The 27686-nt window shown below is 42.4% G+C and overlaps 1 protein-coding gene across 1 annotated transcript; it reads left to right on the forward strand.

Moving 5' to 3' along the window:
• Nucleotides 1–22382: 22382 nt before the first annotated feature.
• Nucleotides 22383–23324, forward strand: LOC123789542 (olfactory receptor-like protein OLF3). The gene has a single exon (XM_045793624.2). The coding sequence runs from the start codon at nucleotides 22383–22385 to the stop codon at nucleotides 23322–23324; it is 942 nt and encodes a 313-aa protein (XP_045649580.2).
• The last annotated feature ends 4362 nt before the right edge of the window (nucleotides 23325–27686 follow it).

Below are 27686 nucleotides of genomic sequence, written 5' to 3' on the forward strand. Positions count from 1 at the left end.
AATTAAAGGCACATAGCATTTGTTCTAATCACTCTACTTCCTGGGTATGTCCTTACCAATGTAGTTATCTTGTGGGCAAATATGTATGTTCAAAAATATTCATGTCAAAAGTGCTTGACTCAGCAAAAAATTAGAAATTATTTAAATAATAATATGTGACTTGTTAAGTACATTATGGTTTATCCCTCTAATGGAATCCTACGCAGTTACCAAAAAGGAAAAGCAGCTTTATCTGTGACAGACATGGAACCATCTCTTGTAAGTGTTGTTAAGTGAAAAAGCAAGGAGCGTAATAGTATCAGAGCAGTCATCCTTGATTCTGGTCTTTTCACTTGTGATTTCCACTCCAGTGCTCTTCCCGCCATCTTCACAGGCTGGCTCCTTGTCATTCAGATGCTGTCTGGACTCAAATATTAACTCCTCGTAGAGGGCTTCATTGATCACGCCACATAACACTTCCTCTCTGCCTTCCGTCACGTTATCATCCTTTAATTTCTAATCATCTCTCATTATTTGAAATGCTGTTTCTTTCTTTTTAATGTTTTAATTGCCTGTCCCTCCCAGAATATAAACTCTATAAAAATGGTCTATTCACCACAGTATTTCTTGTTGCTAAACAGTGTCTGGCATGTTTAGCTGCCAGTACATCGTTGAATGAAAGAGTGAAGAAGTCAGTGTTATGGTATAATAGCATTTATATATAAAAACACCTAGAATGTGTGTATGTATATATCATGTGTGTCTGTATATGTCCTGTATGTTTTACACACACATACACATTTGTAACTAAATTAAAAGTCTGGAGAACTGGAGCACAGGGTGGGACACACCTTTACTCTCCACTGAATACCCCTCTTGCATACCTATATATGCTACTTAATCAATAAATGCTTTCAAAGTAGTAATAAAAGCTAGGCAGAGAAGGAGGAATGCACAGAGTTTTTTTAAAAGAGCAATCAGGAAAGTAGAAGAAAATCAAAGATAGTGGGGTGTCTTGGAAGCCAAGGAAAGAGCATTTTAAGGATGGAGCAGTTAACAGTGCGGAATGATACTACTATTTCTAGAATAACATGGTACTAGAGCCAGAGATGACTTTAGGGCTGTCTAATCCAGCCCCAAGAGCACCAAATTCACCTGTACAAACCTCAGCAAAGGCCTCAGCATGTGCAAAGTCCTGGCAGACAAACAACAAACCCCACATCTAGAAATGCCATCTACCCAGAGATCATGCAGTGCCTCCCAGGCCCCAACCAACACTGAAATAATACAGAGAACCAACTCAAATAATGTTTAATCACCTGCTGGAATGGGAAGTAACACTGGATTTCATTTCAAATGCTGCAATCTTTAACACTGTTTCAAGATTTGCACCTGGGATTTGTTTTAATCAGATATGATAAGGTAACAGAGAGATAACGGCCCTTGATGGAAGGAGTTTATTAGTTACAGCTCACAAGTGAAGGGGCACATCACACCATGAAGGGCCACATGAGGAAGCCCTGGGTCAGTCAGGAGGCAGAAAGAGAGGGGGAAAGCATGGCCCTGAGCCTTTCTTGTGATTACTGTGGAAAGGAATGCACAAGGCAAGGTAGGAAAGCTTCAGTAAGTTTAGGATGGGATAGTTTGAATAACTTCAGGGGGCTCTGGGATATCAGAGTGGTCTCTAGCTGTCTGGTTTAGCTGACCTGGCCCTGGGGTTACAGGGCAGGCAACTTGCTGGTTTGGTACAGGAAGAGGCAGATGAAGGGGGTGGTTGGGGATATGGGCTTGGGGTTGGTCAGTTTGCATGTGAAAGGCACAGTCACAGGAAGTTGGTTGGCTATCTGTAGGAATTAGCTTGCTCTGGGAGGGGCAGCCTATCCTCAACCAGCAAGGCCCCCAAGACATCAAAACATCATTGAGTACAGAAAATAAAAAACATGATTGATACAAACACAGACCGTAAGACAGCATGTGTAACTTCCCAAATACAGATCTGTGAGCACTTAGAACTGCAGCAGAAGATCTCACAGCTCTTCACAACTGTGCCACTGGAATTTTAACAGATTCAGACTCAGCCAGAAATTATCCTCTGTCCACAATACATTGATTTCAGTGGGTCCCTCACTTGGCTGCACACTGAAATCACCTGAATTCCTTTAAAAATACTGATGTCTGGACCCAAATACTAGGGATTCTGACTCACTTGGTTTTGGTGAAGGTCGGGCATTGGAATTTTTAAAAGTTGCCCCTTAGGTAACCGTGAGGTGCAGCAACAATTGAAAACCTCTGCCCCTTGGTGTCAGTGACTCCAGCCCTTCAGAGAGGCTGCCCCCCTCCCGCTTAAATGTAATCCTTCTGCCTGAGTTCCAGGTCCCATTTCAACCACTCACACATTTCTTACTGCTACTCTCTGCCATGGCTTCAACTGGAGCATATAAACATCTTTAAGATAGGAAAGTTCCCATTTCTCTGATTGCACAGGCTCTTGTCCTTGAAGCAGCCCCTTCTAAGTGGGGGGAGGTGGCTAGATTACTAAGAATCCAGTTTCCCATCAGTGAATACTTCCCCAAGCTAGGCAGGTACAAGGACAAGCAGGTTAGAAGGGACAGAGGGGAGAGAACTAGAACGTGGCTATCCAGACTGGATAAATGAAGGTGACGTAAACATGGAAGATGCTGATTCACTTTAAATGAAATTCCTCTGTATATGAAACTGTTTCCCACATCTCGTCTAAGGCCCCCTTACAGAAGTAATATTTGTGTAGCCCTGTGGGGGCCACAAGTCTTCAAGAAATTTGCGATGTAGATAACAGTTTAGCCTTCCTATTAATGACTTAAATCTTCATGTAGAGCTTCTGACATTCCAATCCCACATGGTAGAGAATTAAGATGTCTATGATCCTCCCGACAATGGGTAAATGTATCTTCTTCATATCCTAATGAGAGGAGAAGGCCTCATAACCATATAATCTTCCTTAATCATCAGGCGTTCACATCCCCTATAGGGTCTGTTTCCTCCCCTGGCTGTTCCTGGTGTGTTCGTCTTAGGGCCTTATCACAGAGGTCCATGTTGTCTCCCAACTTCAGCTGCTCGCTAAAGGAGTCACTACCCTTGTGGGAAGCATCAAAAGAATGAATTTAATCCATTCTATCATCACAACTAAACACACATCCTTGAATAGGGAAGTAAAGCTCTTCAACAGAACGTGCCTGGAACATGGCAGCTCTACAGGCAAGGTGGGCCCTCTTGGAGAAAAGTGGCAATGACCATCATTGCAGCATTGAGCCAGGCTACCTAGGTCTGAATTCTGGGCCCTTGAATCCCTAACTGTGACCTTGAACAAGTTACTCTAACCTCTCTGGACCTGTGAGTCTTCACTGGATAATCTGGAATTGATATTAGTACCTGTCTCACATCACCTGATGTAATAATTAAAGTTAATATAGGAAATGTGCTAGAACAGTGTCCAGCATTAAACCATCACTAATGGGGGATATTTTCTGGTGGGCAGGATTGGACACTGAAGTCCCAAAGCTGTTCTAGGCAAAGAACATCTGTAGCCTTATACCTCAAGCCCTACACGGGCCTACCTTGGAAGAAAGAGGGTATATATGTAGTAGAGCACGGGAAAGGGGGCTGTTGGTTGGGATTACAGGAAAAGGAGAAAGCAGATTGCATTCTACCCTTTTCACCTCTACTTGGGTTTATCTTGGGTGGGTCTATCTTCCATAGGTCTGTCTCTAAGCTCCTGTATCTTTGCTCTTGTTTTTTTGTCTTTGTTTTTCATGGATGAATTGAAGGTCCCAATGTGGCTGTAGTTTTTGTTTTGCTGGACTGCTTTCTGCCTCTCTTTCTTTGTGTAATAAGGGAGTTCTGACGTGAGCAGCCTAGTAAAGTGAAATGCCTGAAAAGACTGAGAACTGGCTGAAGGATTAAGGTTGAGGTCAACAGGGTAGATCAGTCAGCATTTTAGTTATAGTAAAATAAATAACAATCCACTCTAGTAATTTAAGCAATTAAAGCAGAAAAAAAATCATTTGTAAGGGCTACTAAAAGACCTGTAGAATCTCCAGGAGGGCTGTAAAATTGGGTGTGTACTCAGCGAAGCCAGGAGCCTAGCCACACCACACAGCAGGACTGCTCTGGTGAAGACCCCATGCCTCTGCTGCTAGGATAGACTATGTATCATGCTGGGCACTGGATACCAGAACCTTCTGCCCTGAGAACCTGGATCCTTCCATCATCTCCTTCTCTACATGGGATGCCTGCTTCTTCACACTGCTCTTTCCAGAAACAAACTCATGCATAGGCATCTGGCTGAGGAAGCCCAGGCTATGGGAAAAGAGGCAGAAAAAATGGGGAAAGAGATTTCAAGGAAAGATCAAAGACATTTAGGGTGAGTTTTAGGAAGGCTTGCTGTGTGACATATGAGGTAGGCCTCCCTCCCTCAATCTATCACACTCCACAGTGAAATCAATCACCTGTCAGTGCACTGGGATTTATGGTTCATGTGGAGGATGCAATCCTTAGAGAAGGAAGTCTAAGGAGGTTCAGTTATGGTATGGTTATGTTTGCAAAATATGGGTTTATTTCGGCTTTGTCCAATGTCACTTCTAAACCTGAAAATCGTTTCTCATTGATAAAATGTTGTACTGCATGAGTAGTTGAAATTAAAAGCTTCAGCAGAAGAAATTCACTTTTAAATATTTAAAAAACTATTTTACCTATGATATGCCTGGTAATTTACATCTTCAGGTGACATATCATGCTATAAATTGTATTTTCCTAAAAGAACAGTATTATCAGCAGATAATTTTTTTTTTTTAGGATTTTATTTATTTATTTGAGAGAGGGAGAGGGAGAAACAAACTTCCTGCTGAGCAGGAAGCCTGATGTGGGACTCGATCCCAAGACTCTGAGGTCATGACCCGAGCCGAAGGCAGACGTTTAACTGAGTGAGCCACCCAGGCATCCCTCAGCAGATAATTCTCTAACCAAAATTGTCACTAAATCAGTCCTCTACATGGCCAAAAATGGATCATAAATAAAAATACTATAGGGGCACCTGGGTGGCACAGCAGTTAAGCATCTGCTTCGTCAAGCCTTACATCGGAAACCGGGGATGTACTGTATGGTGACTAACATAATATAATAAAAATATCATTAAAATTAAAAAAAAAAAGAAAAGCATCTGCCTTCGGCTCAGGGCGTGATCCCGGTGTTCTGGGATCGAGCCCCACATCAGGCTCCTCCGCTATGAGCCTGCTTCTTCCTCTCCCACTCCCCCTGCTTGTGTTCCCTCTCTCCCTGGCTGTCTCTATCTCTGTCAAATAAATAAATAAATAAATATCTTTAATAAATAAATAAATAAATAAATAAATAAAAATACTATAAACTTTCTAAACAATTTGATGTGGTAAAATAAATAAATACTTACTAAATGGGTATAAACAGTCCCTATATTGAATGCACGGCTCCCAACCATAAAAGGCACATATAGATAATAATAAAAAAAATAATAATAACCTATATGATATACTTGATTTTTAAAAATAATATGCTAGCTTTAATATCTTTAATAAACAGTTTTGTTGTTTTTCTTAGAAAGAACTTTAGAGTAAATATTTGGAAAATCTAGGTATCTTAAAATTGCTTTTCAAGGATGTTTGAAATAGGTATCTTCTTTTTCTTTAAATGAGTATCTTTTTCATAAGCAGAAGCCTTCAAAATCATGCCACTGATCTTACTGTTACCTCAAACTGGTAGTGTAGGATTTTAAACATGTTTGATGATGTGGTGTTAATGATTATAGCACTGCTCCCACTAGATTCTTGAACCAACCTACGTCCATCAATAAATGGTTGGATAAAGAAGATATGAGATAGATATAATGGAATGTTACTCAGCCATAAAAAAGAATGAAAAGAAAAAAGAATGAGATCTTGACATTTGAGACAATATGGGTAGACTTAGAGGGTATTATGCTAAGTGAAGTAAGTCAGAGAAAGGCAAATACCATATGATTTCACCTATATGTGGAATCTAAAAAAACAAATGAATAAACAAAAAAGCAGAAACAGACCCATAAATACAGAGAGCAAACTGATGATTGCCAGAGGGGAGGGGGATGGGGGGATGGGCAAAAATGGGTGGAGTGGGAGGAACAGGCTTTAAGTTATGGAATGAGTACATCATGGGGATGAGAGGTACAGCATAGGGAACATAGTCAGCCCTATTGTAATAGCATTGTATGGTGACAGAGGGTGGCCACACTTGGGGTGAGCAAAGCATAATGTACAGAGCCGTGAAATCACAATGTTGCATAGCTGAAATATATAACGGGTGCGTCAACTATAATTCAATTTAAAAAGAAAAGAACAGACTTTGCCTAGATGGTTGATTTGGCCACTAATAAATGTTTTAAAGCAAACAAACAAATAAAGAGCCAATCTAATACAAGCTGGAGTCAGAACCACAGGAAATACTTGACCTTGGCAAAATTTATGTAGCCCAACGCAGCCTCGATTTCTCCTTCCTCAAATGACATAGTGTTGATGAAATTCCTGGAAAGTAATTAAACACAATGCAAACAGAAGGTTATTTTCCTTTTTTAGGATAAGAAGAAGTGGAACCCCCATCTGTAAGATCAGAGTGGGAAAATCAGGTGACTTTCTTATGGCGGCTGAGGGAATTCCTTTGGATTTTTTTTTTTTTTTTTTTTTTTTTGGTCCATTGGACTTGGGAGATAAATGGAAAGAGAGAACAAGTCTATAAGGCAGTTTCCAGGACAGACCCTTCTATCTCCACTCTTTCTTTATGACATCAGCAGTAAGTTCACTGTTAATAGGAGCAGAGGCAAGATGAGAAGGGGTTCTTGTCCATGTGAATATCTTCTGGACCCTATTTGCTCTTGGATAATCATTCCCAGCCCCTATACTCACTTTCCTTTCTGACTTCCCTGCTGGCTTCAGTGTCCCCATACCCACCTCACCTGGCTGGAAGAAGGCTTCCTGAGCTGGAATCTAGCCTCTGCCTGGGGGTTAGCTCCAGCTGCCCTCCACAGCTCCATGGGCCAGGAGCTCTGAAGCCTTCTACACTTAATGCAAAGCCCGAGGGGCAACAAAACCATGGAAGCCATGGAAGCTTCTAAAAAGATACTTCCAAAATGTCTCTCACAAAATCCCAAAAGCAGCATAAAACACTTTGGTTCTGATGCAGAGAACTGTTGGAACAGCTTGTATTTTGCAAAAGGGAAAATTAGAAAAAATTGAGTTTACAAGGCTCAACAGGATAGAAGTAAATGTGTGAAGGAAAAAATTTAGTTTCTATTTGTAGCACTAGTTTGACTAGCACCTTTCTCCTAAAGTGTTGGCAGTTATTTTTCACAGAGCTAGAACAAACAATCCTAAAATTTGTATGGAACCACAAAAGACCCCAAATAGCCAAAGCAATCCTGAAAATGAAAAGCAAAGCTCGAGGCATCACAATTCTGGACTTCATGCTATATTACAAAGCTGTAGTCACCAAGACAGTATGGTACTGGCATAAAAACCAACACATGGAGCAATGGAACACAACAGAAAACCCAGAAACGGACCCACAACTATATGGTCAACTAATCTTTGACAAAGCAGGAAAAAATATCCAATGGAAAAAAGACAGTCTCTTCCACAAATGGTGTTGGGAAAACTTAACAACAGAAGAATGAAACTGGACCACTTTCTTACACCATACACAAAAATAAATTAAAAATGGATGAAAGACCCAAATGTGAGACAGGAATCCATCAAAGTCCTAGAGAAGAACACAGGCTGCAACCTCTCTGAGAACTCGGCTGTAGCAACTTCTCACTAGATACATTGCCAGAAATAAGAGAAAACAAAAGCAAAAATGAACTATTGGGACTTCATTGAATAAAAAGCTTCCAGGGGCACCTGGGTGGCTCAGTCAGTTAAGCGCCTGCCTTTGGCTCAGGTCATTATCTCAGGGTTCTGGGATGGAGCCCCACATTGGGCTCCCTGTTCAACGGGGAGTCCGCTTCTCCCTCTCCCATTGTCCCTTCCCCCATCTCATGCTCTCTCTCTCTCTCTCTCAAATAAAAAGATAAAAAGCTTCTGGGCAGTGAAGGAAACAATCAACAAAACTAAAAGGCAGCCTACAGAATGGGACAAGATATTTCCAAATGTCTTATCAGATAAAGGGCTAGTATCCAAAATCTGTAAATAATGTATCAAATTCATAATCTAGTCAAGAAATGGGCAGAAGACACGAATAGACACTTTTCCGAAGGAGACATCCAGATGGCTAACGGACACATGAAAAGATGTTCAACATCACTCGGCATTAGGGAAATACAAATCAAAACCACAATGAGATACCACCTCACACCTGTTAGAATGGCTAAAATTAAAAACACAGGAAACAACAGATGTTGGTGAGGATGCAGAGAAAGGGGAACCTTCTTACACTGTTGCTGGTAATGCAAACTGGTACAGTCACTCTGGAAAACAGTATCGAGGTTCCTCAAAAAGTTAAAAATAGAATTTTAACTACAGCAATTGCACCACAAGGTATTTACACAAAAGATATGAAAATACAGGTTCAATGGGCTACATTGAATGCTATATAGCAGCATTATCAACAATAGCCAAACTATGGAAAGAGCCCAAGTGTCCACTGACTGATGGATGGATAAAGAAGATGTGATACACACACACACACACACAGTGGAATCTTAGCCATCAAAAGAATGAAATCTTGCCATTTGCAGCGATGTGGATGGAGCTAGAGCACATTATGCTAAGCGAAATAAGTCAGTCAGAGAAAGACAAATACCACATGATTTCACTCATATGTGGAATTTTTAGAAACAAAACATATGAATGTATGGGAAGGGGGGAAAAAAGAGAGAGGGGGAAGCAAACCATAAAAGACTCTTAACTATAGAGAACAAACTGAGGGTGGAGGTGGGGGGATGGGCTACATGGGTGATGGGTATTAAGGAGGGCACTCATTAGGATGAGCACTGGCTGCTATATGTAAGTGATGTATCACTAAATTCTACTCCTGAAACCAATACTACGCTGTATGGTAACTAACAAAAATTTAAAGAAAAAATTGGAAGAAAAATTTTAAAATAGTGTTGGTAGTATTTCAAACATAAAAATACCTCACATTTGTGAGGTATTTGTAAAAATACCTCACATAGACTAGACACTGTGCTCGGTGCTTTACATGGACCATCTCATTTAATCCTCATGAAAGCCCCACAGTCATGCAATGGCTGCCAGGTCCTAGCCAATAGTGGAAAAAAAATGTAGAGAACCAACTCAAATCATGTTTAATCACCTGCTGGAGTGGTAACACTGGCTTTCATTTTATCATTCTTTCCATTTGATATTTGAAGAAACTGAGGCAACAGAAACTTTAACTTGCCCAGTGTCATAAATGCACTGGAGCGGAGCCAAGACACAGATGCAGGCATTCAGAGTTCAAAACCTGCACCCTCAGCCACCAGGCATTGGTGCCTCAGCCAGGCCACGGTCTGCTAAGTAGATAAAACAACCTCGGCTACACAGAGTCCATCCAAGCCTGAAACAGGTTTGAAAGTCTTGAGAAAAGGAATTCCAGGCTTCAAACACAAGATCTCAAGTCTATCATGTGCTGGAAACTAAAAACTGGTTCATTGAACATGCTGAATTCTCAGGGTATTAGCCAAAACTAATTTTATTCCTTCTGACCCCCATACTCTCAAACCTGCACCATGAGGATAGTCCTTCCCCCATTCCTGGACTAAATCCACAACAGGGAGCATAGATGCCCTGGATCCTCTTAGAAAGTAAAAAGTTTCCAGTTGCTTCCAGTCCCCCCAAATATTATCATTTCAGTATTAAAAGTAGCTGGTCCAACATAAAATAAAACTCTCTCATTCCAAGTTGACACTTCTTCTCACCCTTAACTCCAGAAGCCTATGTTAAGAGGGTTTGGTTCTTCCCTCTTCTCTAGGCTTCTTCCTCACCTCTGTCCCCTGCCTGGCCTCCACGAGACTGCTCCTGACTTTTCCTGGGTTGGAGCAGGGGAAAGATACAGGTAAGGGGCAGATATGTCTTTCTTGACCAGTAACGGTGCCCTTTGAGAGTAGATTCCCAAAGTTGGCTGTATTCAAAAGCACCTTCACAGTTTCCTCGGAGATTCTCCAGCTGGGCTCACTGCAGTTTCCTTGATGTCCACAAAACTTCTGCTCTGCCCAACAACAAACTCCCCCTTTCCCTCACCACCACCCCCACCTCTGGTGACTACATACAATTCAAGGGGCACAGATTAACTGGCATAAGACAGTGAATGGCCTCAGGTGGAAGGGAAACTCTCCATCCTTTATGCATGGAGGTGAGGGATGACAAACACTAACGAATACCAACTCTCTCCAAGAAATTCTTTTCTCCAAACTCTTCTCCCTCCTCTTCAATTTCAACCCTTTCATACTGGGTGGGGAGATGGGACAAGAGCCACCAACTGATTTTAGAAATCCTCTTTGAAAGCTCTGCAAAAGCAAGCAAGCACTTCACCTTGGAAGGTGTGGACATAAAACACTGATCTGGTTGTTCTCACACAGAGGCAAAACAGAGATGGAATCCATTTTACTGTCCTTTTATACAAGTGGCAAAGCCTCTGGAGAAACAGGAGGGGGCCATTGGGGTGAGAGTCCCCTGGTCTTCTTAAGTAGCAAAGATGGTGTAAAATACCCCTGGAACCCAGTAAGTCAGTAAGTCCTTGAGCTGCTGTGACTTGTGTCTGGAAACAACCCAGCTCAGGGGCAAGGGAGGCAAGGGAGGCAAGAAGCTGAGCACAGACACACCTGCACTCCATACTTACCACATGAGAGGCCCCTCTCAACTGAGCTGGCAAGAGGTGTTCCTCAACATGGAACTCAAAGCTGGCAGAGGAATCACCTGTTCCGAGGAAAGCAGAATTCCTCACTTGTACTATTTACTGGGGGAGAAGGCGATCAGAAAATTCCAAAAACAGAGTCCACAGTCTGAGGGACAGAGATGGAGAGGAAGAAGGTCAGATTCAAGAAGACAAGGTGCAAGGTATGAAGAACAAAGCAGAAACATTATTAATTGTGAATTAATGGCCGGGGAACCTGGGGATGAAGAGTAAGGGAAGAGATTAGAATCTGTATTAGATTCCTATTGTTGCTGTAACAAATTACCACAGATTTAGTGGTTTAAAACAACACAAATGTATTATCTTACAATTCTGGATGCCAGAAGTCCAAAACCAATTTTACTGGGCTCAGGTCAAGATGTTAGCAGGGCTTGTTCCTTCCAGAGATTTCAGAAGAGAACTCTTTCCTTGCCTTTTTTAGTTTTTAGTGGCCACCTGCCTTCCTTGACTTGTGACTCCTTTCTCACATCACTGCAAACTCTTGTTTCTGTCAATACATCTTTTTCTGACTCTGATCTTCCTGCCTCCCTCTAATAAGATGCTAGTGACAATGTTGGGCACATCTGGGACCATCCAAGATAATCTCCCCATCTCAGAATTCTTAACTTAATCACATCCACAAAGTCCCTTCTGCCATAGAAGGTAAAATTGACAGGCTCCAGAGATTAGGATGCAGACATAAGTAGGGGGGCCATTATTTAGCCTACCCAGGATACATAATGTTAAGGCAAAATTGAGGCAAATGTTTAGGTCTAGAAGTGAGCCAGAAGACTCCAGAGAAGAAAAGCAAGTCAGCTTCCCTGTACAAAGTCCAGAAAGCAACCATATCTAAGAGTAGCAGGAAACTCCCAGTCAGAAAATTTTTCCCTGCTCTTTTTGAGTATTAAAAGATAATGTTTTGTTTAATTGCAGCATGGAAAAGATCCTGAAGCAGAAAGATACTGTCTGCCCTTCTGCTAATCTCTACGTAGAGAATTTCAGAATGTCAGAGCATCAAGTGACCTCCACGTTCTTCCATTTGCAACCACGTCATTTCAGAAAGGGAGGAATGGTGGACGCGGTATGGTCTAGTAAAAATAGCATAAGATTTGACATCAGATGTATATTGATTTCCATTTCCACTGGTTCTATACCAATTATTCAGCTCTGACCAGGTCTGTGCCTGCCTGAGTTTGACAGGTTAATGTTTCCCTCTCTCATTCCCTAGGAAATGGCACATACCCAGTTCCTGAGTTAGGGCCAACCCCATATCAAGGTAGGGAAACTGAGAAGGGCTTCTCAAGAAAAATCAAGCAGGGTCTTTTAGCAAAATATTTCACATACCTTATTCTTAGTGATCACAATCTGATTGTCATGTTGCTGCTCAGTCCTGCAGTCAGACATGTTGTGGCTACATTCCTCCATCCCCTCTACCCACATGGTCCACAGTCCCAGTCAGCTGTAGCCACAGAAGAACAGAATGACTGGCAACCCAGGCCAAAGACCAAGAAGAAACTGAATACTAGATCACTGCCGGAATACATATGGACCACAAAGATTAAAAAAGCCCCTGGGGAGAGAAGCTAGGAGAATTTCCTCAGTGGAAACTCAAGGACTTGAAAATTAAGGTCCAACCTGTCCAGTGGGGGCAGGTGTGATGAGCTAAACAGAGGAGAGAAGAGATACCTGATTCCCTCTGAAAGATGGGCACTATGTGAAAAATAGTACGTATAACAAATACTTGGGGAATATTAAATTTTTTTAAAAGGGGCAGAGAAAGAGGGAGAGAGAATCTGAAGCAGACTCCATGCTTGGCATGGGCTCTGATGCCCGGCTCGATCTCACAACCCTGAGATCATGACCTGAGCCAAAATCAAGAGTCAGACGCTTAACCAACTGAGCCACCCAGGTACCCGGGAATACTAGATTAATATAGTTTTATCTTTATTAATTCCCCATTTCTTATTGCCCTGAAGCACCACAGTCTTTGGATTTGAACATTGAGATTTTGATAAACTAGGAGCACTGGGAATTCAGGATAGGATATAGGGGGAGTCCCTGCATTCCTTGGAGGACAAAAAACTTTCCTTTCTGAAACAGGTGTGGGGAGAAATAAAGGAAGAAAAAAGTAAGAGAAGCAGACAGTCAAATAAATGTGTCCTGACCATACCTCTGAGGGATGAGTTCCCCCCCAAGGACGGAGAAGTGATAGGTGAAAAGAGGGCCAAGAGTGGAAATGCTTTCCTGATCCCCACTGGAGACCTGGCAAGACATGATTGTTCAAGATGGCTCAGAAACTCCAAGGAGGTCAAGGGATTTTCAGAGCAGCAGTGGAGGAACTTGCCATACAGGTCAATCTGAGACATGTTCCTGGCTCCTAGGACGCAGGATATGTGTTCCAACTTTCTGCATGCCTCCAGTGTGAGGTGCAGAACCAAACAACCTGCTAAGAGAGGATCAGCATTTTGGAGAGCCGGGGCAATGAGTGAAATTCCTCAGCCAGAGCCCCAAAAGGAACTGCAGTCAGTTCTTGGAGGGAACTTGGAGGTGTGTGTGTGTGTGTGTGTGTGTGTGTGTGTGTGTGTGTGTGTTTGGGGGAATCACATCAGAAAACCCTGACAGGGGACCATTTCAACAACAGGGTTGCTACTGAGCCCTGACAACGCCAAGACAACAAGTAGCCCATGAGTTCTTTAGCCACAGACTTCAACAGTGATGCCAAGGGCAAGATCTAGATTCTCAACAGAAAGACCATGTACATACGCACAGATGAGAGTGTCTGCCCAACTGTAGAGACCAGCACCAGTACGAGCATGAGACAGAATGACTCCACACCCCCACCCCAAGTCCCGCCACTTCCCATAGTATAGGTTTCTCTTCGACACAAAAGTCACCTCAAGAAAAGGAGAGAAAGAGGGGCTCCTGGGTGACTCAGTCATTAGGCGTCTGCCTTCAGCTCAGGGCGTGGTCCCAGGGTCCTGGGATCGAGCCCCGCATCAGGCTCCTCCGCTGGGAGCCTGCTTCTTCCTCTACCACTTCCCCTGCTTGTGTTCCCTCTCTCACTGGCTGTCCCTCTATGTCAAATAAATAAATAAAATCTTAAAAAAAAAAAAAAGAAAAGAAAAGAAGAGAAATAAACCATTCTGATTCAAGGTCGAATTTTGAATTAATGAAATATTTACTTGGAAAAATTATTTTAAGTCAAAAGAGACTGTTTGCACTGTAGGAAACTAAGATATTTTTAATTGGTGTGCTATATTGTTTGCTTTTTCCGCCTTTCCATACTACCCATCAGGATGTAGACTTAGAAAGACAAGATCATTATCGAAAACAAGGAAGGTACATTTTCACTGAACATCCAAGAAGAATGTAATTAAATTTGTTACCCCATCAATAGGCAAGTTTGTTTTTGTTCTTGTTTTTGCAAGTTCATCTTGGAGTAAAGGTTTTCTGGACTCCCTGTGTGCTGGCAATCTATTAAGGAAACACTTCTTTTCCAGAAAGGGGCTGTACTGTACCTGTCCAATCTCAGTACATAATAAGGAAATTACATAAAGTTTCAAGGAGATGCTTCCTATAAAGCGTTTAGTACTCATTAAATATTAGTTGGCAAATCTTTCTTTCTCATCATCCCACCTTCCACCATTTAAGTAGTTTCCCTCAAGTCACATACTTGCTTAGGCACAGAGAGAAGACCAAAGCACAGAAATACCATTTTTTTAACATTGTTATAATTTTTATTCGAATGTCAAATATAATTTAGAAAACTCAGGAGAAAGAAAGTCTATTGTATTTACCCTTACTTTTGTTCTTACCACATTCAGGATCCTTCTTTTATCATTACCTCCTTTATTTTTTCTTTTCTTTTCTGCTATATTATTTTTTTTAACACTTCATTGGCTTTTAGTGTATTTACAAAGTTGCCGATCCATTACCACAATCAGTTCTCAAAAAGAAACCCCCTACCCTTTAGCTGTCATCCTTCCAAACCTTCCATCTCCCCCTGCCCTAGGCAACCAATAACCTACTTTCTGTTTCTACAGATTTGCTTATTCTGAATATTACATGTAAATGAAATCTTGCAATATGTGGTCCTCTGGGACTGGCTTCTGATTAGAGAACTTTTTTCAGTCATTCATCTAAGCTAAATTCGCGGGACTGTTGCAGCCCCACCCTCTCTCTCTATTCCTTCTGGCGCTCAGCCACCATGAATGTTATCAGTTGTCATAGCTTCCATGTTCCTGAGGCTCTGTTCATCTCCCCCCCCCCCCAATCTATTTTATCTCTGTTATTCAGATTGGATAGTTTCTATTGTTTTCATTATTGTTTTTTAACTGTTTTATCAGTGTATGATTGACATACAAAGAGTTGTACATAGTTAACGTAAAAGACACTAACACTGAGATGATATAGGTGTTGGAATTTTCTGATCAAGATTTAAAGTGGCCACCGAACTTCATTGGGCTTCATTGTTTTATTGAACAATTACAAACATACTTGAAACAAATGTAATAAATAGAAAGTCACAGAAATAACATTTAAAAATTTTTCCTGCTCAGTCAGTTAAGCGACCCACTTGTGATTCCAGCTTAGGCCATGATCTCCTGGGTCCTGGGATCAGGCCCCACCTCAGGCTCCATGCTCAGTGGGGAGTCTGCTTGGAGATCTTCTCCCTCTTCCTCTGCCCCTCCTCCCACTCACGTGCACAGGTTCTCTCTTTCTCTTTCTCTCTCAAATAAATCTTGAAATTTTTTTTTCCTAGTGTGCAGAGAGGTAGGAAGCAGAGCAGTATTCAGACTCTCCCATGACAGAGCTAATTAGTGATAAAGTCTATCCAAGACTATTAAAACTGCTGTCAAGTGTAGCAGTCATCAGCCTTCCTGTCAAGGTGCCTCTTGACATTTCATTGGGGAAAGATGGGGAAAAGCTAATTCTAGTAAAAAACAAACAAAACAAAACCCACAAAGTGGAAACAAATGAATGGGAAATGTGCATAACCAAGAACCAGATATGGTAGTTCAATGGACGTGAATAAACTATTCATAGCAACAGGAAAGTCTTGTGGCAAGGAGATATTGGGTGGAGAAGTAGGGGGTAGGGACGTGGGTGGGGGTAATGCAATTCCAAAAGAGTAAAGAGAAAGATCCGGCAAGCAGCAGGTCTGGGGCTACATAGATAATGCAAAAAGTGAATTACCTCCCAGGGCTCGGGTCCCAATAGTACATAAAATATAGACTGCCAATGAAACTCCTGGTGTGGATCAAACTCTACGGAGACAATTACTCCTAGCTCCTCGAGACCACAGTCTGGAACCCACAATGGTCTGACTCCAGTCTCGGACCCCCATACCTAGGATAAAGTCCACACTAGTGAAGAGACTTCCAGAATTGCAGGATCCTTAGAGGTCTAATCCAGTCCCTGTTTCACAAACGATGAAACCTAGATCCAGGAAGCTTAAATGACATGCCCAAAGTCACAGAGCCATTTATACCAAAGCCAGAGCAAAAAACAATTGTCCTGTCCCTGGTCCAGAGTGTTTACCACCATAGGCTATTTATAGATCTACCTTACATGGTCTAAATAACATAAAACCTGCCATATACCTACTTTCCTGAGACAGAATTATAATGATACCTTCTTTCTACCCTAATACTCACCCATATTACTCAAAGGCCATTCAGTACCACTAGACTTGAGCCAATGAATTGATTTCCCAGCATTCCTGTCTCAATAGGATACATCTATATCAATAATAATTTTTAAAATGTCACTGAGATTATTAGAAAAATAATACGTTTAGGGGCGCCTGGGTGGCATAGCGGTTAAGCGTCTGCCTTCGGCTCAGGGCGTGATCCCAGCGTTGTGGGATCGAGCCCCACATCAGGCTCCTCCACTGTGAGCCTGCTTCTTCCTCTCCCACTCCCCCTGCTTGTGTTCCCTCTCTAGCTGGCTGTCTCTATCTCTGTCGAATAAATAAATAAAATCTTTAAAAAAAAAAAAAGAAAAAAAGAAAAATAATACGTTTATTGTGGACATTTTTCAAAATACAGATGAACAAAAAGAAAATAAAAATAGCTGCAAACCTATTAGCAGAGATAACCTGTTGATATCTTCTATCATTCTTCCAGTTCTTCTTCTATGTTCCTATCTCTATATACATCCAACTGTATGTATATTACTTTATGCAATATAGGATCATACTGAACCTACAATTTTCTAACCTACTTTTTTCATCTGTGTTCAGAAAAGTAGGAAAGATTCATTTTTGTTTTGCCAGCAAGGAGATATTTTCATTAGATGATCCTACACTCTGTCATCTGGGGAAGTTCTTTTCCTTTCTACTGGGCTCACCTACATCAGACCATACTGAGTCTACCTTTGATGTGCATCACAAGGCCCACCTGGCAGGTGTCACTCTTTCTCTTCTCCCTCATGGTACCCTCAGACTTCTACCTCTGCCATCCTCCTCAACTTTTGGCTACCGCTCTCAGAAAGAAGGTCACATCAGTTTTTGCTTTCAATGGACTTCAAGGTTAGGACAGCTTCAGGTCCTTGGTGTCCCGAGCTTTGCTATGTGATGGAAGGAGCAGAGGTGAACCTGAGGGAAGAAGAAGAAATAAAGCTACCATCCCCCAGTTCGTTGTCATTAGAGTGACACATCTTCAAGATATTTAAACCTTTATCTCGCTGATATTATCAATTATTATAGAAAAATTCTAATGAGTTACTTGCTAGTAACATCTCTGTTTTTTCTTCCTATCTTCTCAAAGACCTATGTTCTATTGCATAGAAATCAATGGGTAAATATTGGGAATAAAACCCCATCCTGGAAAAAAACAAAACAAAACCATCCTGACCCATTGTTTTCTCTGCTCCTTCTAAGTAATTCCAGTAAAGAGATTAAAACTTTGTGGAAGATGATCAAGAACCAGAAGATCAAGTTTTCAGTGAGAGCTAGGAAAACTTCTGGTGGTATGAAAATATGCAAAGGAAACACAACTCAACAGAAATGGGATATCGGAGACCACTAAGGAGTCTATGGAAATATTTTTATGACTGTGAACTTGGGACTTCTCAGTGTCTTCCAGGCCACGGACATGATGGTTTTACTGTGCAATCTTACTCACCACTCCCTGGTCACTTAAACTAGGTGTGTGGAAAGAGGGGAGAAAGTGCACTCGTCCTTTTCCCTTAGAAAGTAGATCAGGCTCTGAAATTTTAGCTCCTCTTCCCTGTCCCAATTAATCTCAATCCCTTTCCATCAACTCAGAGTAAATATTCCTGTCTCCTGACTCCTGCCAAAAGTCCCCAGCAATGCCATAGTCTTGAAGGGCAGTGAATGATCCAAAAGTCCAGAAGGAAGGGCTCATTAGTCTGGGAACTAGAAGAACAATTAAAAGTGGAGATAAAATGTTTTCAGAATGTTTATCCCCTAGGGAACTAAGAAGAGTTGGAGCTGTGGTTGCAAGGAAGTAGCTGGGGGCAGGGTTGAATAAAGGAACACACCAAGAACAAGTAATTGCCCTCTAGGGATTCTTACATCCTGAAAAGTTATCAGCTTAGACTGAGAAAGTAAAACCTCCATCCCCCAGAAAAGGATGGACTACTGCTTCAAGGCTTCCTGAGAAAAGTACTACCTCCTCATCCAAAAGGAATTATGTGCATGAGATGAGCACTGAACCTCGGTGAGTCCCCCACAGGGAAGGTTGAGAGGAGGTGGTGAGAGAGTAGAGCCCAAATTCCTGGGAGCAGCCATTATTGCCCTGGGATCCTCCCCTGTGTTTTTCTCACTATTCTAGTTGGAGGCTCTTTGATTCTTCACATGACCCAGAAAATGCAAGTCACTGTTTATGAGCTCCACAACGGATTCCCCAGTCTTAGTCAGTCACCCAATCAACAGTAATAAACTGAAGTGCTCAGTATACAGAGACACATTCAAAACACCGAAGAGTGGAGGTCAAAAGGGATAAGTTTCTTTTCTTAGCCTCAAGACATTTGCATTACATTGGAACTAAGAAGGAATGCAGAAGCGCTGAGCTTAATTACTGTAAGAACCAAACTTAGACATAAGCCTATCTTTTTTTGAAAAAGAGGAAGGTAAATATTCTCCATCATTAAGAAACATAACCCTTAGGGGAATGAAGGTAGATTTGTTAGGGGTCATCCCACTCTAAAAATTCCCTGGGTCCAGCTTTGGAATGAAGCTTTGACCCAAGCGGTTCTCCCATCTCTATCTGTATGGCCCCTTCCCTATTTCCTGAACTTCTGGTTTTCAAGTCAACCTGATCCCATTCAGTGGCACCTCCCCAAATAGTTATGTGTGATATGAATGCTTCGATCCCCAAACCCAGTAACCTATAATATCTTAGTGCCCACAGCCTCACTAGCTATGCATTCTTCGAGTAATCAAAGATTGAAGGATTTCTTTTCCCTTCTTACACAGCTTTAAACTACAGCTTACATATATTCACTTTTTGCAGACCTTTAGAGCTGGAGAAATCTTGGAGTCTATCTTACTTGCGCATTCTGCAGAGGAAGAAAATATGCCTCATAAAGGTAGTGCTCTACAATGATATTTAGATGGTTTGTTGATACAGGCTGAAACCCAGATCCCCTTACTACCAATCTACATGTGGTTTAAACCACATCTACTTTTTTGAAAAGCAAATGCGCCGGTTGTTTCTTTGTTTCAACTTTATTATTTCTACATTTCTGCCTAGTTATTTACATAGTCTGACTCTAAGTCTCCAGTTACCAGACTTGGTGCTTCCTTTGAAAACTCTAATAAGGTCATGATAACTCACCCTGTCTATCCTTCCGCCAGGCTGAATTCTTGGAGAGGGAGACCAGGCTGCATTGATCTTGTTACCCGGCACCTGCCACTGGGCCAGTCACTACTCAGTGCTCAGCAAATGTTCACTATGTCAAGCAGAGTGCAATGAAATTCTCTAATCCCAAAAAGCTGAGAACAAGACCATCTATTAATAAAAATCGTTCATCACCATCTAAAAACAGCATATTTCAAAATTTTATTGGGAAAAAAGGTATTGAGTCCATACTGCTTATAGAGCATAGTACTACCCACTGGGTATAGACAAACTCTCTACCTTAATGCTTTGCTTATTGAGGCAGGTTCTCTATAATTAAGTTATTTAGGCAATAGGAAGTATTGCAAAGGGGATTTATATTTATTTCTATTCTGTTAATTTTCTAGCCTCTATAGCACATATTCATACTGTTTCTTGCCTCCATATCACTGGGCAGAATTTACTTCAGTGAAATTGACTTGCAGGGTGTAACAATAGCGAATTATGTTTACTTAGTACTTTACAAAGCACATTCGTGTTCATTTCTTCATCTAATCTTACTCAAAATATTGTGAGGTAGATATTATTATCATTCCCACATTTCAAATGAAGAAACCGAGGCTCAGGGAGGTCAAGTAACTAGCCTAGGGGACCTAGCAGGCTAATGGGAGAGGCAAGTTAGAACTTGGATCCCTTGACTTCTCATTCAAAGCTTTTCCCACTCATTACACAGCATTTCTCTACAAAGCAAGATAGCTGTGCTGGGTCTCCAATCTAAGATTCCTCAGGTTCCTCCCATCCTAGTCCACATCCTTCCACAACTCCCCCCTACCCCTCCCTACTGGGCTCAGTGGGAGCTGAGAACGTGCTGTGCACACTCAAACTTGGTTCCAGCTTGGTTTCCAGGGAGATGTGACACCTGGGCCGACCACCTTACTCCTGTTCCTTGGTCTCCTCGTCTATACAGTGAAGTGGATGGAATACGTGATCTCTCTGGCTCCTTTCACCTCTCACATACTTGATTTTCTTATACAGTAACAGGGCTCTTCTGAAGGGAATCTGGATCCATGGCTGCAACCCTGAAGGGGAGAATTCTGGATGCTTGGACAGCCTACAGGTGATAGTAGATCAGAGTGGAGTTACTTCCTCTGGCTGATACAAGCACCCGGCTTGGGGGGCAGCCAAAGGCTCTCTGAGGCAGTGTTCAAAACCACCCACCAGTCACCATCCTCTGGCCCCAGAACAGGGTCTCCAACCCTGAGAATCTAAAGTCAGTTTCTATTTTTCGTTTCTGCAGTGACGCCCTCCAGCCACTGCAGGACCAGGGCTGAAGGGAAGCCCAGAGACGCCTGCTCCACCCAGGTTCCCAGCTCTCTGGCAGGCCACTGTTGCCAGCCACAAGAAATCTCAAGCGGACTATGCTTTTCAGTTCTATCGCATTTGATTCTGTGCCTCCACTCTGGTTTTCTTAACGCTGACATATGCCTTTTGTCCTCTGGCCGTTTCATTTGATTGTCACAGATTTTATTTTAAAGTTTCTTATTTGATTCTGTTGCGCTGGTTTTCTAAACACAAATTCCTAACATTGAGAGGTATTATATGCTAGAAGTCGGTTGAAAGCATAGTACCTCATATACTCAAATATTTTTAATAAATGAGTTAACTTATTAACTGTTTTAAGAACAGGAAATATGCCTTGAGATTATAGTTCTATTAAGAAAAACTGTGGCATTTAATTCTATTTTTATACTGGGCTGGTCAACATGCTGGAAGGGAAATAATCCAACACAATCCTAGCTGAGAAAGGAGTATTCATTCCCTCCGAAAGATTCAGTGGATTTCAGTCGGTTCATATTCAGTAATATGATCACTGGTTTCCAAAAGATCTTGTTGCATTATTTTGTTAATCATTTATTTAAACATCTAAATAAATGTCTGTAACTTACTATGTAAATTGCACATTATTGAGAAGACATAACCAGTGGTAATTTAATTATAGCCACAAATTTAATTAAACAACTAGTAACCTTGTTCTTCTGCTTCAAAGCACTTAGCACAATTATACTTAATTAATTTTTGTAATTATTAATCTTGGTGTCCCTGATTAAATTACAAGAACCAAGAAAGCAGGACTCACGCTTCCGTCTTTCTTATTCACAGGCAGGTGTCTGATGTCTAGCACAGGCCCCAGCACACACAGGGGCTAAACAGATGCTGGCTTAAAACTAGATCTGCCTTTCCTCCTTACCTTCCACTTCCCTCCTTTTCTGACTTCCAAACTTTCTTGCTTAGTTTTTCTGTGTTTTTTACTTTCTTTTTTGTCTTTCCTTCTTTCCTTTCTCCACCACTTTCTTTTTTCTCTCTTTCCTTCTACAGTGAATGGTTACCTCCTCTGTAATCGTAACTGTGCTGGGTCCTAGCCACGAAAGGATGACCAGAACAGGGACTTTATCCTTGAGAATCTCAGTCTAGTTGAGAACTCAGCTGTCCTTCCCGCAGCACTTTCATTGCATTCTCCCTAAGCATCTAGGTTAAGGAACTGAAGGCTGGTATCCCTATTGTAGCTCCAGGTCCAGCTCACGCCCTAATCCCCAACTCCTGAAGTGAGACCTTTCCTTAAGTCTCTCTGCCTTTGCTCCTCTCCTGGCAGCCTGACCCACCTGCTCCATGAGGAGGAACAACCTGACCTGGGAAAGTGAGTTTGTCCTCCTGGGGCTCTCCAATGACAGGCAGACCCAGGCTGGACTCTTTGTGCTGTTTGGGACCGCCTATCTGCTGACCCTCCTGGGCAATGGGCTCATCATCCTCCTGATTGGACTGGACACACAACTACACCTGCCCATGTACTTCTTCCTCTGCAACCTCTCAGTGGTGGACATTTGCTACACCTCTAGCGGGGTCCCCCAGATGCTGGTGCACCTCCTCCTGGAGAAGAAAACCATCTCCTTCATCCGATGTGGGACCCAGCTCTTCTTCTCGCTGGCCCTGGGGGGTACCGAGTTCCTGCTGCTGGCTGCTATGGCCTATGACCGTTACGTGGCTGTCTGCGACCCCTTGCGCTACGTGGCAGTGATGAGCCCAAGGTGCTGTGCTGGGCTGGCAGCTGTCTCTTGGCTTACAGGTCTGGTGAATTCTGTGGTGGAGACGGTGGTCACCATGCGCCTACCCACCTGTGGACACCACGTGCTGAACCATGTGGCCTGTGAGACACTGGCATTCATCCGCTTGGCCTGCGTTGACATCACCCTCAACCAGGTGGTCATATTGGCCTCCAGCGTGGTAGTGCTGCTGGTGCCCTGCTGCCTGGTCTCACTGTCCTATGCCTACATTGTGGCAGCCATTCTGCGGATCCACTCCACAGGGGGACGCCGCAAAGCCTTCGGGACCTGTGCCTCCCACCTTACTGTGGTCTCCATGTCTTACGGGATGGCGCTGGTTACCTACATGCAGCCCCGCTCCACAGCCTCGGCCGAGCAGGACAAGGTGGTGGTGCTCTTTTACGCTGTGGTGACCCCCATGCTGAATCCACTCATCTACAGTCTGCGGAACAAGGAGATGAAGGCTGCTCTGAGTCGAGTTCTGATGAGCCGCTCTGAATCAAAACTTTAGTATACTGCGACTTTGTCATGAGAGGCCTCACTGTGAACACCGTGGACCTTGGAGTTTGTCCTCGGCATAATGTACGCCTGTGTCTGTGCACGTGCCTATGCATGTGTGTACACGTGCATGGTGTAAGGGAGAAGGTAGGAGGACCACGATCTGCATCACTCACTATCTTTTGAGGTAACAGGGAAGTGGATTGTATCCCTGGGCTCTATTTTTGGCCCCCGACTTATTCTAAAAATATGAATTACAATTTATAAATACATACATTAAATGAAAAAAAAAAGATATCCCAGCATATATGAATTAGAAAAGAAGATCAAATTAGAAATCAGGGCAGTGCACAAAACTTACGCCAGGAAAGTATATTTCCTTCTAAAATCTACAACTGTATGTCTAAGCTTTTCTGCAATCAGTGAGAAAAGGGAGGGGAGGAGGGAGCTATAATTTATAAAATTCACTGCACCCAAGGGATCAAACAGGCATTGGGCCAGAGATGCAAAGGTCACCCATGTGACTCACACACGGTCCAGCCCAGCTCAGCAGGGTGGGGAATTCACACAGCAACATGAAGCCAAAGTCATAGTAACAATCTGTACAACCCTGATGAGCAGGACTGGACCATGCATGAGTCACGTGAATATCACTCTGCATGTCTCCTTGCTCTCAGGCTTGCAGTGGTGGCAAATGGCTGGCCAAAAAGTCAAGCTTTCAGAATCTCAAACACACACTTTCTACAAAATCAGGTCTAAGGATATACTGTTCTGAAAAGAGAGATGTATTCGGAATTCACACTTGACTATCATGCCACACAGCATCAGAGGTGAGCCAAGTGAGCTACTCAGCAAGGATTCGGTTTCCAAGTTTGCTTAGTCTGGTAACACACAATGAGTGACTGAGCACTAAACATTCTAACCCAGAAAGTGAAACAGCGATCATCTGTCCAGGAAAATATTTAGAACATTTAAAAATTAAAATAAAGCATCTCTTACCTAAATATTACAGATATCTGGTTTGTATTACCAATACAAAAACCATAAATTGAGGGGTGCCTGGGAGGCTCAGTCGGTTAAGCATCTGCTTTCGGCTCAAGTCATGATCCCAAGGTCCTGGGATTGAGCCCCATGTGTGGCAACCTCCTCAGCAGGGAGCCTGCTTCTCCCTCTCCCTCTGCCCCTCATCCTTCCTGTGCTCTCTCTCTCACTCTGCTCTAAGAAATGAATAAAATCTTTTTTAAAAATTAAAAAAGAAAAACATAAATTGAGAACAATTCAAACTTCCAATCAATCTGCTGGGAAAAGGCCAAAAGTTTTTAGAGGAGGAAATGGAGTACGTTTTTATTTTTTTGTGATTTTTATTTTTTTTAAGTTGGCTCTGTGCCCAATATGGAGCCCAGTGTGGAGCCCAACAGGGGCCTAAAACTCATGACCCTGAGATCAACACCTGAGCTGAGATCAAAGTCAGACGCTTAACCCACTGGGCCACCCAGGTGCCCCTGGAGTACCTTTTTAAATTCTAGTAAAACTTTTTTTTTTAATTGAGATAAAAATTCACATAACATATGAGCCATGATTTTTACCATTTTAAAGTGTACAATTCAGTGGCATTTAGTATATTCACCATGTTGTTCAACCTTATGTCCATCTCGTTTTCGTCACCCCAAAAGGGCACCTCATACCATCTAAGCTGTCCCTCTCCATTCCTGCCTCTACGCAGGCCCTGGCAACCCCGATCTGCTCTCTGCCTTTATGGGTTTGCTTACTCTAGATACTTAACAGAAATGGAATCATACAATACGTGACCTTTTGCGCCTCCTTGAGCTTCACGAGCTTCATGTTTTTGAAGCACGGGGCTTTCTTTGTCACGGCTGATCATATTCCTACCATATGGAAACAAACACATTTTCCTTACCCATTCATCAGGTAGGGGATGTCTGGGTTGCTTCTCACTATTGGCTTCTGTGAACAGTGCTGCTATAAACATTCATGTGCATGTTTTTGTTTGAAAACCTGTTTTCGATTCTTTGGGGTATATACCTTGGAGTGGAATTGCTGGATCATATGGTAATTCTGTTGAACTTTTGGAGGAACTGCCGAAGTGCTGTCCACCACAGTTGAACCACCCACCCCAAGGAGGGTTCGAACTTCACATCCTCCCAGCCCTTAGGTTTTGTTTCTTTGATTACAACCATCCCAGGAGGTAGGAAATGATTGCCCACTCTGGTTCTGATTTGCATGTCCCTAATGACTAATGATGCTAAGCCTCTTCCCAGGTCCTGGTTGGCCATTTGTCTATCTTCTTTGGAGAAATGTCCAGCAAAACTTCTTTTTTTCATTTTTTATTTAAGACCCTCTCTGCTTCCTTCCCCTCCCTCGAGTGTCAGCTTCTCTCACTCCCTCCCTGAACCCCTGTCTGCCTCCTTCTCCCCTACCACCACCAGCATCCTTCATCAGCCTTCCTCCCTCCCTGCTCCCACTCCCATGGGAGGCACTCAGCCTCATCTTGTGTCAAAATGTTTTAACTCATCATCATTTTTAGATCCTTCTGTAACTATTAAGTTCTCTCCCCAAATCAACAAATTATCTTTTCCTTTTTCCAGTGCCTCTGTGTTTAGGTGTTTGCCTGTTCTTTGCCCAGTGTCTGCATCTTGCACCACAAGGAAACCTCAGTTCTTTCTCTTTAGTTAGTGAGGAAGAACAAATCACAAGCTCTTATAATTTAATATATTTTCTTTTGTCTTCATCATATACCTATGGAATATCTAGCATTGAGCAGTGTGATATCCTAGTACATCTTCTAACATAGCCAGGCTGCAAAATAAATGATCACCAAGATCACTGAATGAGCAAACTTTGTGTATGGGGGTTCTTTTTAATAAAACCAATTAAAACTTGGAAGGTGTCAACCAAACAAAATTGATATGGCTTCTTTACTGGTTGAGTTATAATCCTTCATTAAATTACAATATAGTGTGGACAATAATCTATTAAGCTATCTTTTAATTATTACAGTGAAAACATACCCTATGTATATAAAGTAATACTTATATTCTATTGTTCATGGAAGGAGGGCAAACATCTAGTTTATCCAAAGAAGACACTAATTCATTAAGTTACAAGATAGAAGAAGGGATGGTAGGTCCAAAATATTTTCCTACTTACCCTATTGTTTGACTATAAGAACTTAAAAAGAATTTTGGGGGGCACCTGGGTGGCTCAATCAGTTAAGCGTACGACTCTTGATTTTGCCTTAGGTCATGATCCCAGGGTCGTGAGATTGAGCCCTGTATCGGGTTCTGCGCTGGGCATAGAGCCTGCTTAGGACTCTTCCTCTCCTTCTGCCCCGGCACCCCCACCCCTGTTCACACATGTTCTCTCTCTCTAAAATGTAAAAAAAAGAAAAAGAATTCTCGGCCCTTATCTCTTTAAAGAGAGATTCAGTGTATCTGAAGGACGCTTACTAATCAGGAGGAAAAAACTAGTCCACCAAGAGACTCTTCTGAGTGGAGTCATTCTTGAGGTGTTATTACAGAGTGGACTCTGAAAACATCAATAAGAAGGTTCTATACTGAGCTCCTAGATGAGAGGATGAATTTTAAAGAAATCACTCCTTACTAGGATGTTCATTTGATCAGTCAGCCCATCAACTCTATGTTCAGTCTCTGCTGGAAATGAGAAAGGGGTACAACAAAAAGAGAAAACACCCTCTCTACCCTCCAAGCAGGTAGTTTGTTTAGAAGTCGTAAAAGGGAAGTGAAAAGGCAAGGCTTAGAGGAGGGTTTTTTCAATTCTACCCGCTGGCTGCAGAGAAAGTTGAGAGTCCAGATGTGTGGGCTCCCTACTCTCACTAAACTCTGGGGCAGATGTTTCCCTTTTACCAATGAAACGGAAGGAGGTCCACTGATCTAATGAACTGGGTCACCAGTCTGCTGGCCTTTCCAAACTGCATCACTTTGCGGCAGCTCAAAGTTCCCCAGGAGCAGCATCCCAAACACTGCACCTTTCCTGATACCCCCTCCATAGATCAAACCTGCCCCACACATCATTCTGTGAGGATGCTGCTCCCCACTACCTGCTGTGATACATTCTGAGCTCCAAGTGATAATACAATGTGATGTAGCAGGAAGAACATGAGAATATGGTCCTCTGATTCCAGACCCACTTCCAGCTCTGCTCCTAGCTGGTGGAACCACCTCACACAATCACTTCTGCTCTCTGAGCCTCAGTTTCCTTATTCTGTAAAATGACAAGGTGGAAATGATGATCCTAAAAGTTCCTTCCAGCTTTTTTTCACTTCTGTGTTCTCATTTTGCATTTTATTCTCTTCTGTGGTGAGAATTTCAGTTAATGCTATTCTGGGCACTCAGAA

This window comes from Ursus americanus, chromosome 3 (genome assembly GCF_024610735.1).
Source record: "Ursus americanus isolate L20-20 chromosome 3, mUrsAme1.1.p, whole genome shotgun sequence".
In the NCBI taxonomy this organism is placed as follows: Eukaryota; Metazoa; Chordata; class Mammalia; order Carnivora; family Ursidae; genus Ursus; species Ursus americanus.

Coding starts and splice junctions, on each gene's coding strand:
- LOC123789542 (XM_045793624.2), top strand. CDS start 22,383: ATGAGGAGGAACAACCTGACCTGGGAAAGTGAGTTTGTCCTCCTGGGG.